This window comes from Scophthalmus maximus, chromosome 2 (assembly GCF_022379125.1).
Source record: "Scophthalmus maximus strain ysfricsl-2021 chromosome 2, ASM2237912v1, whole genome shotgun sequence".
Lineage (NCBI taxonomy): Eukaryota > Metazoa > Chordata > Actinopteri > Pleuronectiformes > Scophthalmidae > Scophthalmus > Scophthalmus maximus.
In genome coordinates this window covers 4,435,749-4,454,372 of record NC_061516.1, presented here as the reverse complement: position 1 = coordinate 4,454,372, position 18,624 = coordinate 4,435,749, and the positions used below count along the sequence as shown (strand labels likewise).

At 43.6% G+C, this 18,624-nt stretch overlaps 2 protein-coding genes across 5 annotated transcripts in view; one reads left to right on the top strand and one right to left on the bottom strand.

The window, feature by feature from the left end:
* pde8b (phosphodiesterase 8B) overlaps nt 1-6,546 on the top strand; it is a 42,306-nt gene extending 35,760 nt beyond the window's left edge. For all 3 annotated transcript variants that reach the window (XM_035625717.2, XM_035625716.2, XM_035625718.2), the window contains exons 20-22: nt 317-484; nt 632-761; nt 3,487-6,546. In XM_035625717.2, the coding sequence (XP_035481610.1) occupies nt 317-484; nt 632-761; nt 3,487-3,596 (408 nt within the window). In that variant the 3' untranslated portion in view covers nt 3,597-6,546. The remainder of the gene's footprint in view (nt 1-316; nt 485-631; nt 762-3,486) is intronic.
* Nucleotides 6,547-7,412: 866 nt separating this feature from the next.
* On the bottom strand, nt 7,413-17,830 carry wdr41 (WD repeat domain 41). Of its 2 annotated transcripts, XM_035625719.2 has the most exons (13): nt 17,348-17,824; nt 15,266-15,381; nt 14,339-14,387; nt 14,108-14,236; nt 13,935-13,997; nt 12,527-12,638; nt 12,332-12,394; nt 12,114-12,218; nt 11,807-11,991; nt 11,405-11,526; nt 9,490-9,575; nt 7,804-7,937; nt 7,413-7,704 (listed from the first exon to the last, which is right to left on the bottom strand). In XM_035625719.2, the coding sequence occupies exons 1-13, from the start codon at nt 17,393-17,395 to the stop codon at nt 7,564-7,566; spliced, it is 1,353 nt and encodes a 450-aa protein (XP_035481612.1). In that variant the 5' UTR covers nt 17,396-17,824; the 3' UTR covers nt 7,413-7,563. The 2 variants fall into 2 exon arrangements, with proteins under 2 accessions (XP_035481612.1, XP_035481615.1); XM_035625722.2 differs by lacking the exons at nt 7,413-7,704; nt 7,804-7,937; nt 9,490-9,575 and adding an exon at nt 9,582-9,766 and having other exon boundaries at nt 17,348-17,830.
* Between the last annotated feature and the right edge of the window lie 794 nt (nt 17,831-18,624).

Here is an 18,624-nt window from a genome sequence, read left to right as displayed (position 1 = left end):
TTCCCTGGAAAGTACTCAAGTGCAATTCGATAAAAGCTATAGGGAAAATTTACCATGTAGTAATTTTTGCTCAATTGTAACCCAAGTAGATATGAATGTATTATTAGTTTATTATGGTAAACTCTTCATGTTCTTGCATGTTCAGCTGACCTACTGTGCACTGACTAAAAAACTGTGTTACACTATCTTAGCAATTAATAAGCGATGAGTGAAATTAGGTATTACTGAACAGGACGGTGTCAGCATGCGCTGAATACTGTGCATTGTATCCATTAGCCGTGTGCAGGTCCTCATGTCTTGCATGTCTTTCCGACAGAGCATGAACAGCGACTGTGAGGGTCAGGCAAACATCAGGAACTCTCCCGAGAACCGTCTGCTCATAAAGAGGATGTTGATCAAGTGTGCAGATGTGGCCAACCCCTGCAGACCGCTCGAGCTCTGCATCGAATGGGCCGGCCGGATCTCAGAGGAGTACTTTGCACAGGTGGGTGGGCAGCACGTGTGCAGCTTGGTTTAATCGAGCAACGCAATTGAAATCTGAGAACAGCGCTGCATCTGTGAACGCTTTCGGGAGTGCGCATTCATCTTCGCCTCCGCTATTTCATTGGGACTCTGTGTGTTTGCCCTGCAGACGGATGAGGAGAAGAGACAGGGGATGCCAGTGGTGATGCCAGTGTTCGACAGGAACACCTGCAGCGTGCCCAAATCTCAGATCTCATTTATGGACTACTTCATCACTGATATGTTTGACGCCTGGGATGGTAAGAATAACTTCTGTTGTTGTGGTTGTTGTTGTTGCTGTTGTGAACTCTGCAGCTGCGTTTGCACGCCTCTGTGCTTCTCATCCCTGCTTTTCTGCATGTGGGGGCTTCTAGTCTTATTGACCACTCATGGCGCTTAACAGCACAAGTCACATTCACCTTTTCACACACATTCACACAGCAGTGTGTCACACTTACACACTGCTGCGAGAGCCGCTCAGGGCCTTTCCCAAGGACACATCGGCATGCGGACTTGGGGAAGCCGGATCGAATCGCCAGCCCTCCCGGTGCTAGTGAATGGCCGTCTCTACTTCCTGAATCACAGCCAAAATGTCGTCACATACTGTATATGTTTTGCCGTGAAGTCCGATCATATTGGTACAGTCTGACAGGTGCTGCGATGGCACCGTGCTACAAGCTTAAATGTTTACTCTCAAGGAGCCCGTTGTCCCAGATACAGTAATTCTATCGGTGGACCTTTTCTCAAGTGCTTCTAATCTGGTCGGTGGCCCGGCCCACTTCTATGAAACATTGATTCTGCTGAGTGCAATTTCGCAGTCCCCATCTTTTGGCGCTTGTCTAAAACTCACAAACCTCCTTTAGTCTGTGGAGTTTTGTTGTAAACTTGAATGAACCAGTCGGATGCCCAATAAAACCGGTTGAACTTCATTTAACTTCGAAACCTAGCTTTTGTTCCCCGTGACTGTTTACCTTGAACGGGCCAGGAGCTACTTGAGGCTCACGTTTTTGGACCTCCGCCAGCTCATCCTCATACAGATCCTCTGATCGCACTGTGTATGACATGGTAACATCACCAGGAAGCTTTGCTAGTATCTGCCACAACCTCTGCAGTTTGTTCAAAGGAACACAATATTTAACATACCACACAGTCAGGCATTTCACATGGATAGTTGATAAGCTTCAAAGGCAGACTGTACATGGGCGTACTGGTGCTTTTGATGGAATTGCTGCTAACGTGCTCACAATCACAGCACTAACGTTCTGATGTTTATCAGGGCTAGATATTAAAGTGTTGGTATTGATGGACAAATGTGAACTGTAATGTAAAGTGCATGGAGTGGTCATTAAGTCTAGAAATGCATCACATTAATGCGGACCATTCACCATGTCATATTATCTTGGTTTAACTTTTCTAGTATGTTGGTATTAAGCCAAAAAGGGGAGAGAAAAAAAGGTTTTTGACATCATGGTGGTGCCATATACACGGATTATTATCTCATAGTCTTTCCAATTCCGCCCAATGACGGAATTCTGTACAGACCACTTCAAAATGACGAGGCAAACGTTTCACTGCGAGCCACGGATATACAGTAAACCGGATGAGTCGACAGTCGACGACATTTCAGTCTGGACTGTAGTGGTGGACCAGCTGAACAATCAAATCATGGCAAATTTAGACTGGGGGCAACCATTGTTGCTTTCTATGAGGAGTGGTACGAACACAGGCCCGTCCCGGGACCCGCCCTGCGCCGTCTGTGTTTCCAGTGAAGTAGGAGCAGAACTAGCCGCTGAACCACCGCTCGCTGTTTCAATTTGTTCAGCAATTCGGAGTTACGGGAACAAAATGGCGGGAAGGTCAGGATAGAGCGGAACCTCTTAACATTCAGATATCCTCCTCGACCCCCCCGTTACCGTCTCCAGTTATTCCTTCATTTCTCAGAAGACAGATTTGAGCAATAGAAATGACAGGAACAGGTTGAGGAGGAGGAGGAGGACGAGTCAAGGGGAAAGACATGGTTCTCGGAGCTCCCCATTCCCACTGCATTTCCCTTTTAGTTCAGTCTTCCCAAGAGGGAACTTGTTTACCGTCAACACTGCTCTGATGTCACGGAAAGATTCCAAATGCCAGTGGGACGGAGAGAAGGGTGTCAGGGGAAGGGAAGTTGGGAAAATAGTAGAGGGGACGGGGACAGGGGGGGGTTTACGATCACTGGGTTTGGGGAGGGACGAGCAGTCGAGCAGAACACACACTGTAGACCAAAAGCTGTGTGTGTGTGTGTGTGTGTGTGTGTGTGTGAGAAAAAGAGGCAGACATATTTAACCCTAGCTGCCCTTTAATGTGGGAGCTACACACTGTGTACATAACATTAGCCAGTGTCCGTGAATCATCTTAAAAAAACAACAAAAAAACCCCCTCAGACAAACACACATCCTGTCTCGCCCAATAGCTCGTGCGGAATGATAACAGGAAGGGCCCGGTGGCAGGTGACGGTCACGCCAATCGCGGGCATTTTTCTACTGCAGGTGTTCATGTTTACTCCTGGTTTCCTGGACGAACCAAATGGGCTCGGTCCACTTGGAGTTAATCGCACAGATCGAGTCATTGTTTCCCTAAATACCTGTCCTTCTGATGGAAAATTCAAGACGTTTAGCCGTCGGTGACAGAAACACAAGTAGGGAATCTCTGTCTAATCTTGCAGGGAAAAAAAGAATGAAAGACGTGGTCTCTTTTGCATCCCATGCACTCTTCTTCATTGCCCTAACTGCATATTGATCTGATACGTCAAATCAGTGGAACGCATTTCTACATATGACAACCAAAATGGACGGTGGGGTTTATTACACCCACCAAAACCAGTTTCAATGTGGTCATGGGGGTATTGACAAACTCATGATTTAAATCAACCAAAGCGTTATTATCTGTCTGTCGTTTTCCTTCTCCCTTTAAACTCCCCTCACCCTTTTGTGTGGATCTCCTCACCAGCCTTTGCCAGCCTGCCCGGTCTCATGGAGCACCTGTCAGAAAACTACAAGTACTGGAAGGGCTTGGATGAGATGAAGTGTAAGAGCCTGCGCCCTCCGCCGCCCTCTTGACCAGCTCCTCGCCGGCCTCCCCTCCCCCGTCACCCGGAGCAGGGTGGGACGGTGAACGCGGCCCTGCGGTGGAGCGGTGCGTCTCGTCCGGGGGCCCCCGATGAACTCTGAGATGCCGTTTGCCATCTCAAACCACAGCCCTTTTGTTCCTGCGCGGCTCTAGTTCGGCGTTGGCGTTCTGCCGGTGGAGAACAAGGTTGCCATTCGAGGCGCCTGCTTTTTAATATTCCCAATAACACGTCTATGAAACTGTGCGGACCTCACGGCTCACCTGACAATCGGTACCGTACAGTCTAACACGCCAGAAACCTGCACTTTAGCCGATCAGGACATTTTCACTTTGAGCTCCTTCTTGCCTCCTTTGCTTTTCAACCCCCCCCCCCCCCCCCAGTTGTTAATTTTCTTCGACCAAATCTTCTTCTTTTTTATCCTACATCTGTCTATCGCTGTAAAAGAAACATGGTGAATAAGATGGTGACCAACGCTAAAAGGTACTGACAGAAAATAAGGACCCGATGAGATCCGTTCATACCTGACTGCCGGCGAATGTGTGCGTACTCAAAAGTTCGGTGGGGGGCCGGCAGTGTGAGACACACGTTGACTTGTGTGTCTGGGGCCCAATTCTTACCGACCAGAAGTCCCCTGCTCGCCACGTTTCCTACAGGTTGTCAGGAAAGGAGAGATCCAGGGGTCGGTGAGCGCAAGTACCAGGCTCCGGTTGGAAGGAGCGACCTATCCAGAAGCACACGGGCTTCCTAAGTGTCCGGCCCCGCATACACAGAGGTGGCTTCAAAGACGGGCCGTTTCTGTGATCGTGTCGGGATTGAAAGTTAAAGAGGCGGCGAAATACCTCGCCCAAAGATCGAGTGTTATGGTCCTTTTCTCTCCATCATCACGGTGGTACTGTAAAAGCAGCCAGTGGAGATCTTTGCCCGACCTGTGCATCAGGACGAGGAGAACTGCACTGTATCCGAGCTGCTCGGGTTGTGACGTGCACAGCTCCGTGACACTGGCTGTAGACATTTGTGTCCCAACGAATCTTACTTTGTATCCGAACAACGTGCAAAGCGCTAACACTGACTGTCTTGGTGCACACATCTTCAGTTTTTTTTTTTTATTTTGCACACTTGCATACGGGAGGCAGAAGTTGGACCTCGCAGCAGCCTGGCAGACGTATAACGGAGCAGCAGCTCTACATTTGGGCCAGTGTCCGACTGCTGCTCCTCACACGAATCAGCTCCGTGTCTCACTGTTTTTTTTTTACTGCGTTTCAAATCCCTCAGCTTGCAGCCATCAGCTCGTGTTCTTTGGCTTGGTCTTTCCAAGGATCTGGATTCAAAGTGTCCCGTCAGAGGCCATCAGACTGAGAGATTTTCTATGATGGGTCTGCCCTCTGCTGGCCCGATGGGGGTGTTGCAGGAGTGGTGCAGCAACAGCAACAAAAATAATGGCGCTTCATTTCAGGTGCAGTGAAAAGTCAGATCAGATCCACAGGAATTTAATTATTACCCCAGAGGGAATGGGTATCAAAAAAAAAAAAAAAAAGACTAGTCAAAGTCAGCATTCATACAGAAACTATCAGCTTTGATATTTCAGAGCCGAACCAGATACCAGTGTTATATTGTTGGCGAAATTATGTCATTACATTTCAATCCATTAGCAGTTGGCCCAAGGCTGCATTTGAATGATGGTTAGGAGTGAAGTAGGACACGTGTGTACGGTATTAACCAAAGGCACAGAGAGCTCTATACGGGTGCCTTACTCTTTGGTCATCTTTTACACAAAATAAGTCACTTTTGGCTTAAACAGTTCCCCCTCAAGGCCACCAGAAAAAGCCATACATGTTTTAGATATTAAAGAGAAACAACTTTAGGGTTTGTTGTGTCTGGGACTGCGCTGCAGCTTGACCTGGCGGGTCGGTGTTAATGGTTCTGTCGCCATGGCTTCGTTTATATTTGTACAACTGAGTTTTTTTGGTGTTTTTTTTTTTTTTTTTGTCACATTAGTACGACACAAACTGAATCAGGTGCCGTTTGCTCAAATGGGAATTTTCAGTTGTTTCGTGAGCTTTGATTTCAGTTTCATTCCATTTTCAACGTGTTCACTATGATGTAGTGTTTTATGTGTTATGTTTAAACGCCTTAATCTTGTCTCAGTGTTTGGGTCTGCTCATGTTGCAATACACTGTAAACTGTAAACCACCTCATGTAACTGCTGTTCTTGTAAATACTCAGCCAATATATAGTTGTTTTTTTTTGCTTTGCATTCTACAAAATTTGCGTATGTAACTTTTGTTTTGGATGTTATATGATGCTGGGGTGATTTCCTAAAATCTCTTAAAAAAAGTTTTTTTTTCCTTTTTGAAAACAGTGACTGGAAATTTGGCTCCAGCTCTGAATGCATCATGACTGCTCTCACTGATCCTGAAAAATAGAAGAAGATATTTTTGCTAGATTTCTACTCACAGAGACAAATTTGCCTTCTCTGTGTCGAGCGCCGACGGGAATGTGATGGTATAAATGAGACCGGATCACTGCCACGGACCACAGTCTCCCCGAGGCAGGGCCACATGTAGAACTGCTCGTTGTGTCACTTTCTGTGATTTCCTAATTTGACCTTTCACCTTTGACACTGGCGGCCGTGGCTGCGGCAACGTGCCAATTCTGTGCCGTTTTGTATAATTCATAGACGGGACAATAATAAGCGAGTGACATTGTACACAAATTATATTTCAAATTGGTCCTGAGCCCTGTTATGTGTGTTTTCGAAAGATTTTACTTCCTCGTGCATAGTAGCTACCCCACAGGCAGTCACTTTTACAATCGACCACGTTTGTCTGAAAGATTTCATGTATTTTTCTCTCTCTGGATTACGATGTCTTACTCTGATGTTCCCTGTCACACACAAATGTATTGTGAGAGAGAATTAAAGTATTCTTTACTTAGGTGAATGGCAGCAGCATGTTTAGACTAATACGCTTATTCTTTGCATTGTCCAGCACCTCTGAAGCCCACTCATTATCACTATATGTTGTTTGTTTAATTCATAAAACAACAACAAAAATGGGTTTTATGGTGGGTATGTGCTATACATAACATAAAGGGAGCCTTAGGGGCTGGACAGAGCCAGGCTAGTGGCTTCATATTTTATCTTACATACATGAAACTGGTTGCGATCCTCTCATCTAACGTTCAGCAAAAAAAAAATCAGCAACAATGTCAAATTCACCAATTTAACTGGATGCTTGCATGGCAACGGCTCATACGGATGTCGTGTCGACTCTTTGCTGACCATAATCGGATCGATCTGGTGTTATAAAGTAGCAGCAATCAACAACACACTCTGTGGCCACTTTATTAGGTGCATTAGTACTTCTAATGCAACCCAGTGCAACAGCTGTGCCATAGACTTTAAAGATGCCAAAAATTATTTTGACACTGTTCATTCAATGATGTTTTATCAGAGGTTGTGTGTATAAATAGGAAGACCACAATTTAGAAGCACCTCAATATACCAAAGTATAAAGTAACACACTTTTTTTAACTATGACCTCAGAAATGAACATTTAACTGACACATTTCCAACAATATCAACGTAAAAATGAATTTTATGAATGAGGAATTCATGGCAGAGCCGTTGTATGTAATTGCTAAAAATTGGACCAAACAAAGTGCCCACTCCATATACCAGCTAAACCCTGACAGGTCCCCAGCATATATTACACCAAACGGGGAACGTCCCCTAGAAATGACTGAATTCAATGGCACGGCGTTGAAACACACAAGGCTGGAAATAAAACATTTCTGAGATGAGGTATAATATTTCAAATTTAAGTTAAATACAGGTTTTCAGTCAACAGGCAGACAACAGTTACAAGTGCAGGCAAAACAACATTCATCAATATATTACAATTATGTATGACCAGCATCGACACACGACCTCCCACCCTCTTCTTTTAGGTTAAAGGTCAGAGTCCTCCGTTCTCCTCCAGTTTCTGGAAAAGCGCCAGGCTGCGGAGGCAGCTCTGCCTCGCTCCGTTCTTCCACAGGATCAGCAGGTGGTCCGTCGAGCACGTGACCAGACCGTTCTCCTTGAAGCTCGCAAACATCTGAACGGAATGCCAAAGGGATTTTTTTTTTTAAAGCGGAACTGTCACACCATTTGGAAGCAGGACATACTGTATGTGTCAGGCGTCGTGGCGTCGTACCTGGACCGCCCCCGAGTGTCCGATCAGGTCGCCCGTCAGCTCCAGCGTCCGAATGTTGGGGACATCCACGACCTTCTTTGTTGGAGGACCGGTCTGTTTGTTTGGTCGGCCAAACGTCCACATTCCGAAGAACCCTGCGTTGGAAAGAACAATTTTTAGAATAATGAGGGAAACGTTCATTGTTACTACCGAGCAGAAAGTCAACCAGAAAATCTGAGAGGTTAACTACTTTCGCAGTTGATCCGATTGAGCCTCTGAACCTGAAGCTGCTACAATCAATATATTTACATAAAAAAAATGATGAAATGATTACATGTAATGTGAAAAGCAAGTTGATGTGGATCCCATAACCCACAGAGTGAGAATGACCACATTTAGGGGAAATAGAGCAGATTTGAACATCTCAGAATTTTTCCTTTAAACCTGCAATAACTATTTTTGGTCACTTAATAATAATACATTTTATTTAGGGGCGCCTTTCAGGACACTCAAGGACACCATACATGTACAAATGATAAAAGATAAAAACAGATGTAAGGAAGTAAAAACAGACCAGACATAAATACAGAGCAGAGTAATAAAAGCACAGGTAAATACTAAAACATTTCAAAAAATTCTAAAGTAAGCCAATCAGAAGAAGTGGGTTTTGAGTTCCAGAGACTGGGGGCTGCACGGCTGAACGCTCCTCATCCCATGGACGACAACCGAGCAGGGGGTGTGGTGAGGAGCATGGAGGAGGAAGAGCGGAGAGTACGGGTAGGTGTGTAGCTGTGGAGGAGGTCAGAGAGGTAAGGAGGTGCCACATTGTGGAGAGCCTTGAAGGTGAGGAGGAGAATCTTGAAGTCTATGCGGGATTCGATAGGGAGCCAGTGCAGTTGTCAGAGGACAGCGGTGATGTGTTCGATGGATGGGGTTCTAGTAATGATCTGGACAGCTGCGTGCTGGACCAGTTGAAATTCATGGAGGAGTTTGAGTGGGAGACCGGAGAGGAGAGAGTTGCAATAATCGATTCGGGAGGTGACCAGTGCTTTGACACTGGTCACCTCACACCTCACATTGTATATTAATGAAAATCCTCATTACTCAGTGCAAACTGTATAAATGGCCACATTTCTGGATAAGATCCCAGGTTGAGATATACCAAGACCACAAGAGATGCATGTTATTTTGCTGTCCGGTTTGCCGGAGAGATAGTAAGCAAACAACTGATAAACAAGGGGCCCTTTCTGGTGGTTAGCAAGCAATACGGCCTGACAGAAGTCTCCACTCGGGGTCAGCTGCAGCCGGACCATCAAAGACAGAGCAACCACACAGACGAACAATAGACTTCAGAAACCCCCACTCAAGCAGGACACTGCCTCTCTGACCCTCTGAGTGCCAGGAGAGAACACTTTTCCACTTCTCCTTTGATAAACACAATACCACATCTGGACTGCATTAGTGTAGCTCCACACCAACCACGCGCCAAAACCCTCAACTGTAAACACACACACACAAGTGGAGTGGAGGCAATTTATTTCCTCAGTCTTTGAACTTTTCTGATTCATATTTATGTATGGGCTCTATCACTGCGAATGTCATCCACTTCTCTTAAATTGACAAATCCACAGGAGGAGCTTGGAGGATGGATTACTACTCGATATCTCTACATCCTATCAGCTGTGTTGGTGTTGGTGCGTGTCTCACCTGGAGAGGCGGGTTCGGCAGTCAGAGGCAGCTCCTGGATCTCCCACATCCTCACACTGCCGTCTTCGGAGCATGACATCAACTCGCTGAAACGGAGACAGTGTCAGAGCCACAGTTCAGTCAATCAGCCGCTTGAATGACGATCACAAGCTGTTCCATCTCTACGTGTGTCTCTCTCTCTCTGCCAGGACACAGACGTGCACCGTGTTGTACCCAGGCTCCCGCTTTAGCATCTTCATGTTTGTTTGTAGTATCTGCTTGCTGAGCTACAGGATTTCTGGAACAAACCAAACCTTAGAAATTGCATTCAAATCAAAGATGATTCCTACACAGAACCGTACATTGAATATGATTCACAGAGAGCACAGAGGCTCCTCTGTACCAAAAGGATGCTGGTACATTACCAAGCATCTGACAGAGGCAGATACCTTACAAAAGGCACGAAGAGCAGCGTTTTTTTTGGAATCTTGGTGTTGTTGCAGACAGGCCTGTCACGATAACTACTTTTTGGTACACAATATATTGTCCCAGAACCATTTTTTGATACTGAATCATGTGCGCTTGCAGTATAGGCGTATTGGTCTTTGCACATGCAAGTCCTACACGATTTGTGTTGCTGCTGAGAGATATGTTATCCAAAGTTTAGACTTGCATTTAGGGTCAGAAAAATACTAAGAAATCCACACTTTCTGACATTTTATAGACCAGTAAAAGATCAATCATACCACGACAACAGATGAGAGGAAAGAAGCAGCAAGACTTGTTGGACTGTTGTTGACAGTTATTCTTATTTCAACAACAAGGCATATAGACACAATGGCTGTTATTGAGGTCAATGAAAATGATTGACTTCATATTCATGTATTGTACGATAAGTCGTTAATGTAATTATCGTGACAGGCCTAGTTGAGGTTACATTTTTAGTTTCAATACCCCATGTGCAGTGACCTAAAGAGTTAAGCGTCCCCATTTGCTGATACAACCAATATATTTATTTGGCTTTTGATGAGAAAACTTCTGTTATGTGAACTAAATCTCATGCAATGTTCCTTTTTGGCCTTAAAGAACTGAATATTCTGGTTTACAATGTGATCACGTTGGGTGTTGCTCCTTTCAAGGACACCATTTGATGCAAGGCACAGATATAGACCAATCGATCAATATATAATAATCATGTTATCTGTTTTCTTTTGTTAATACAAAAAAAGAAATTTAATTGGTAGATACTTTGCTATGTGCATCTGTTGATTTTTTATTTGACAGGTGCACTAGACAGGCCCAGACAACAGAATATCACAGATGATATAAATAAACTATAAAAAATGTTGATAAGATTAAAAAAAATGGTACAAATCTGGATGCAGTAGGCCTGCTGTGTGATTGAGTTTCAGGTTACTATTAAACAGAACTGTGCATTTTACTGAGGGAACATACTGAAATGATCTGGACTCACAGCTTCTTTAAGATCAGGAAAAGTTTCTTAGAAAGAAACCCGTCCAGAAACTAGAAAGACTAGTCCAGACCAGTGGTTCCCAGCCTGGGGAAGGATAAATGGGAGGCGCTGTATGATGATTCTCAAGCACACACAAAACCCACAGCACATCATTTCAGACTTTCCTAAAGTCTTTGCTTTCAGTTCTTGTAAATAACTAAGTGGAGTCTAAAACTATTTACAAAAAAAGGAAGAAAATCGCTCTTTAGATGAACTGGTCACAGCTGGTAGAGATATCCAGCCCATGGAAAGGGGTCACAAGTAGGGACTTTTTTAGTTTAAAAAAAATATATATTATCCAAATATTTATCCAAAGACAAAACCTATCTTTTTAACTTAATCATACAGCAATCCTAAATTTTCTTTCCCATTTTTTAAAAGGGTAGCGACAAGAAACTGTAAGAGGATTGTACAATGTATTACCTGTCTGATAGCAGCATGGTGTGCAAGACATTGGAGTCATGGGCAACCTTCCTGTAGGCCACCACCGTTTTGGTCAGGATGCTGTACACATACAGACCGCTGCCCACAGCTGCCAGGATGAGCTGCAACACACACACACACACACACACACACACACACACACACACACACACACACACACACACACACACACACACACACACACACACACACACACACACACACACACACACACACACACACACACACACACACACACACACACACACACACACACGCGCGCACGCGCACGCGCACACGCACACACGCACACACGTTGCTTTATGGATCACAACAACAAAACAACATGGACATTTCTCAGGATAGATAAAAGGTCCATCCACCCATCCCGTTCCCAGTCACCTTTCCGTTGGTGGTCAGATGCTGAATGGACATCTCGCTGGGTTTAGGAGCCGCCAGTCGAATCTCAGCCTGGGCACAGGTCTGCGACTCCTCCCAAAGGATGTGCTCATACGCCAGGATGTTCCAATCAATCGCGTCCCATATGATCAACTCGCCAGCATGGGAACCGCTCGCAAAGAGCCCGTCTGAGAAAGACATGGCAGGAAACAGAAGTTGGCTTAGATGAAGCATACGCCGTTTCAGTTGCATGTCGAAAGTCGGATACAGTCGCTTTGATTTTCACTAGTTTTGCCCACATGAGACTGACCATTGACGTTGATAAGAGCTCGAATCTGATCCTGGTGGTCGGACAGACAGCGCATTTCAGCCACTGACAGGGTGGAATCAGTAGAAACGGTCAGCCTGTAGATCACTGCGAAGAAGAAGGAATACAGATTCTTTCAAGCAGTGTATTTGTCCTCTAGTCCTGCATAACACAGATAGTTAATATTAAACATCCCTGTCTCATCAAAATCTTTCTCTTACTTATTTCCTTATCCATGGCGGCAGCGATGCAGTTCTTGGGCAGCTCTATCAAAGCGGTTATTCCTGTAGAATGCCCAAAAAACAATGGCAACAACAATCAGCGTGAGCAAACAGCAGCGTCAGGGGCGAGCAAGCAAACCGACAAATGAGAGAGGCGTCTTGTGACAGTTTGTTTTTTAGTTTTTTTCTCCTCACCGGTGTCACTGTGGTTCTGTCTGTGACACTGCAGCTGAAAGTCTCTGTCCCACACACACAGCTCCTCACCGCCGGAGAACCACACACACAGCCGCTCCAGCACCAGCAAGCACTGAGAGAGAGAGAGAGAGAGAGAGAGAGACATGCAACTCGGTGAGCACATGAAATAAAGACCATGCAGACTCACAAAATATCAGTGAGGAAAAGAAAAATAATATAATTAGCTTATAGATGCAGCAATTAACATCCGTCTGTGTGATAGTAGTAGTAGTAGTAGTAGAAGTTGTAATAGTAGTATTAGAAAAATCTAATGTGAAGGACCAAGATGTATTTAATATTTCTGCAGCCGTGGTTAATATTTAGGAACCATTTCTCGCTGAACCACTTTCAGGTTTTTATTCGTTTAATCGTTTCTATAGATAAAAGATATTCGTATGATGCTTTTCAGAATAGAGCTTTGACAGTGATCACAGAAAGCAGATGCACTGTGACACCCTGAATTGCACCATGCAGATGTTTACAAATTAGCGGTTTTAGGTGGAAGATTTTTCAATGATTAGAAATCTCATACATTTCTCGAGTGGCCGGTAAAACAGAGCACAACTTTTGACTATGATATTTAGCTGCTACCGAGATGAAACTAGATATAATTTAGCATGAAGATCTGTGGACCTTGAACTAAATAAAAACGCACTCAAATAATGTATAATGAATGTTACTACTTATAATCGTCTTGCTCCTGTTTACCATAAGACTGACAATTAAAGACATTGAGCACAGTGTTCTCTTGGCTTTCGTATTATGACATATTTCAGTGCAGGCTGGTTAATCTTGAGGGTACCACTGTGTTTTACAATGATCTAAACATCTCCAGGACTAATAGCCAATCTGTTTGATATGTTATCTTAATTACAGAATGTATATCAACATATACTCGTTTTTATGACATGTTAAGATTATGGAAACACGAGAAATTATACAATAAATTTGTGGGTTTTGGGTTTGTGACACCCCCCCCCCCCTTCAATTTACGATGAACTTTATCCGTCCCATCCTGAGGTTACCAAGTTTTGCATTCAAAGCAGCAATATGGTCGAACGCTGATAATGCCAGGGAGAGGTGAGTTTGAAAGAAAATGTTCCTGTTGAAGTCTATTGCGAAGAGTTTATAGAGAAGAACCTCATCCAAAACTTAATACAGTATCACTTGCAGAATTTCATAAATTGTTTGGGTTCTCTTAATAAGACTTTAATGTATGCTGCTGCCTCCTTGACATTAATCTGACGGTGTTCCCTTGAGACCTGTGTTGTGTCAGATGACCTCCAGAGAAAGGTGCTGACACAGACATGAGACCAACATGCGAAACAGGGATCAGAGGTGCGCGTCTTGAAGGGATTTATCACATTACCTTTACAGAAGACTGAAGATCTGAAATGGTCTGAACCCTGTTGCCTGTATCAGGGTCCCACAACTGACAAAAAAGAGATTAAGGAGAATTCAGTTGGAATTACAAACACAACAATTACATGTGGGGGAAGTACATGTGTTTTGAAATGTACTGGTCTTTTGGTTCGAGGATACACTGAGACTTCTGTCTGACGAGGCTGTGATGAGGGAGGTGTGTGACATGAGTCCATTACTACAGGTGAACGTTGTTATGGCTGTTATTTGCTGGGAATGGCCCCTCAGCTCCTGCAGCCTCTCCCCGGTCTAGCAGCCAGACGAAAAAGAAAATGTTCAATTATTGCCACCGCGTTGTGTGCAACTTCCTTAAAATTACACAAGAATAATAATTATAATGCAACGCATTACCTCAACATTCCACACCAACACAAGGCCATCGTCCCCAGCCGAGGCGCATCTGGAAAAGACGAGATGAAAGGTATATGAGTTGTGTCTTGCAAGCATACTTGTGTGACACATATACCTCGGTGGAGGTGTGCACTTGGCAGGCCTTATTTCTAGGAGGTTTATCTAGTCAAACCCTGCGAGACAATCTCTATTTCAGTGAGGAATCATTTCCCACAGGTCCATCTCAGCCCGGGGAATCTTAAAAAACATGTGTCCTGGGGCTTAACACCTTCACTTGCCCTTTGACCCTCGAGTATCCACACTGCCTGCTCCCAAAATCAACAGACAAGATGAGCGGATGAAAAAAGAGAGGTACAATGAGAAGAGGAGGAACTGTCCAGGATACATTTTCAGACTTCAAAAGCAATCCGGAGAGAATTTTCTGGCCTTTGCCCCCGACTGTGGACCTGTGTGTGCGGAGAGGACACGACCCAGAGGAGGGGGTTATTACCGGAGGAGACCAAGCGTGAAGCGACCCCCACCTCCTGACACTGACACTGACACACACACACACACACACACACACACACACTTAGTTCTGTTATGAATCCCAATCGGACCACTTATGCAGACCCACTGTACCGTGCCACTGTGCAGCATGCTTCCACCATGCATTGCGGGGAAAATAGCAGGTGCAAATCCCTCATACGTGTGCATGCATGTGTGTATGTGGACTGCATTAAACAAGCTTTGGTTACACTGTACAGTGCACACACAATCACACAGTGGTGATGATTGGGGTCTTGTCATGCTCTGTAAGATTGCTGTAGGTGAGGATCTCCTGTCAATCACAGGGGGATCGAGGCCAGCCAAGGGTAGAGAGGAGAGGTTAGAGAGTAAGAGAGAAAAGAGGGAGGGGGCAGCGGGGGAGGGTTGTGGTCCGCTTACCTGAAGTCATCAATCTGCACCAGAAATCGAACAATGTCAAAATGTCCTTTCAGCACCTGCAGCTCAGTGAAGCAGTTTTTGGGCTGTTCCTCGCCAATGCACAACACAGGGCTTTTCTGCAGACGTAAGAGGGAAAGTGGGGAGACGAACAGGCTGAGGTACAGGGGCTGGAGACAGAAAGACTGTGTCTGGTGGAAGGCAACTCAAAGTAGGCTACTGTACTTAAGAACAATTTTAAGGAACTTGTATTTCCTTTATATTACTAGCTCAACTCCATTTCAGAGGGATGTGTTGTACTTATCTGACATCTACAGTTACTTTTAATCTCTCAAACTCTTAAATTTGCAAATACTGATCATCATCAGAGATTCCGCTGTGGTTTTTTTTCTTAACTATTAACTGATTTATCATTTTAGTCTCAGCAATATTAAACAACTGAACACATGCCCACCACAACCTCCCAGAGCCCAGTCTGTCTTCAAAAGTCTCACTCTGTTCAACCAACATTGCGAAACCTGAATATGTTCAGTTTTCAATGACTTGTGACAAAGAAAAGCAGCAAAGACTAATGGAAACACTTCCGTGCGTGACTCAACAGCTGACAGTGATGGTGTGAAAAAAAAAGAAAAAAGGGGGGTCTGAATTAGGGCTGCAACTAAAGATTATTTTCATTATCGATTAATCTGTCGATTACTCTCCCGATTTAATCAAAAAAATGTCATAAAAATGTCAATGGTGTTTTCCAAACCCTGAGATGATGATTTGTTTTTGTCCAGACAACAAAGTTATTGCGTTGACTGTCATAGAAGAGCAGAGAAACCAGAAAATATTCAATTAAATATCCATTTAACAAGCTGAAATCAGCTAGTTTTCATTAAAGCTACTTAAACCAATCAATCGATTATCAAAATAGTTGGCGATTAATTTAGTAGTCGATAACTTATCGATTACTTGATTAACTGTTGCAGCCCCAGTCTGAAATCTCAATTTACTGCCAAAAGCATATGTTGGTATACCCACCGGTCTTAAATACATAACTTCACATCCGGTGGATTCAACTAGATCCACGACAAAGCAACAAAGCACTAGAAATATTTCATTGTTGCGGCAGCTTGAGGTGGAGCCAGTTTTAACTACTTCAAACACTGTTAAGGAGTCTGATGGTTCCCAACACTGGGCTCAGACCACTCCACAGGGTCTCACGATAAATCTGAGTGCTTTGTTTACAGGTTGTTGTTGTTGTTGTTTTTTTGGATAATTCTCCTATTTTTCTATTTGTCTTTAAATTTATTGTGGAATGCTGGATTTCATTTTAACTGTTGTGTATTTGAAAACAGCTGGCAGAAATTCAGAAAATTATTTTTCTTTTGGTGTAAATCTCTGTTTTACAAACTGTTTTAACACTTAATTACAAAAATCAAGTCTTCTTTCATACGCCATATGCAATTAACATCAGAGGTGCGGCATTATGAGCGGGGTTACATTAGTAATCACCGGTGTAGATGAATAGTATTGCTTGTATTATAAATACAGCATTATTGTATGTGTTACTATGTAAGACTTTTTTCATCTATAGCTTTTAGATAAACGCAGCTAGTGGAGTATATGCCTCTGAAATGTCGGGAGCAGATGTATAAAGAAATGGCAAAAAGTACAAGTACCTGACTCTAGTAAATGGGAGTACAGCTAACAGTTTACAGCTAACACCTAACAGTTTACAGCTAACACCTAACAGTTTACAGCTAACAGTTTACAGCTAACACCTAACAGTTTACAGCTAACAGTTTACAGCTAACACCTAACAGTTTACAGCTAACAGTTTACAGCTAACACCTAACAGTTTACAGCTAACGGTTTACAGCTAACAGTTTACAGTTAACAGTTTACAGTTTACAGCTAACAGTTTACAGTTTACAGCTAACAGTTTACAGCTAACAGTTTACAGCTAACAGTTTACAGTTAACAGTTTACAGCTACCAGCTAACAGCTAACAGTTTACAGCTAACAGTTTACAGTTAACAGTATACAGTTTACAGCTACCAGCTAACAGCTAACAGTTTACAGCTAACAGTGACGTCTCACCTCCACGGAGCTTTGACCCTCGCGACCACCGAGAATCCACCGCAGCATCGTTTGTTAACAGCCGACCGTAAGCTGGAGACCCGAGCACGAAGCCAGTTTACGCGGATATCTCTCTCTCTGTGTGTGTGTGTGTGTGTGTGCGCGCTATTAGACACAACACGCACGACTTAATGCGACATTCTGCTTTGAGCCATCAAACAGCTCCGCGTACGAGCTAACGCAACAGGCGCGTGCGTCTTCTTCTCACCAGTCATCGGCGTCAACAAAAGCGCCGTCGCCCGATGTAAGTGTCGTCCTGTTCATCGATACTGTGGCAACATTTTTTTGGGCACAAAGTGGACGCGGATGATTTCGGCGAGCCTGATAACCGTCACGTTTTGATACTGTATCGTGTGAGCTGTGAGACAGGAATAAAGACGGAATTTCGCTCGAGACAACAACAAATCGTTCATGTGACCCCGCGTACGGAAGCTTCCGTGGGACAAGTTTCATGCCCTCGATTTGGGAAGTGAAAGTAACTGCTGCTGCAATGAAACATTTTATTTTTATGATGGCAATGTCAAAATGCCATGACAACATTTAATTTGGTGGTATTATTATTATTATTATTATTATATAAAGACCAATATGAAAATACTCAAACTAGTTTTTCCATTCATAATCCTGGGCACTCAGTATCAAAAGTAGTCGGTACTCCATCACCAGTAATAGTTCCGCATTCAAAATCTCACATGATTAAAAGTAGGAACATGAACATAAGCTATTAAAGCAAACATACAAGTTCTGCGCTGAATTCAAAAGTGATATTCTATTTTATATTATTTTGCATCAATGTATTTGTTTAAATTTTTTTGCCAATTTAATCTCCATTACTTCCACAAAAGGAAAATGAACAAAGGTATAAAAACAGAACTCTGAACTAAGTCACAAAATTAAAATGAAGAAACAAAATGAGTGTGAGGATTTGTCCAATTCAGGCAATAACAAAAAAGACACCCAGTGACCTGATGTGAAAAACTCTGCACATGCAACAGTCTCCACTGTGATGCTCAAACATCCATGTGAAGTTACAATGAGCAAAATAGATTTTTAAATAGAGGAGTCTGAAATGTTTGAGTGAGCTGTGTAGCTCATGTCTAAATTACTGTTGTTTTCCTTTTTACAACTAGATGGCAGTGTGTAACAGTCCCATGAGATCGTACCAGGTTCAAACCTCTATTAGCCCAAGCATAACCAAATATATATATTCTATTTCCAAATGTTCAGTTTTGCTTATA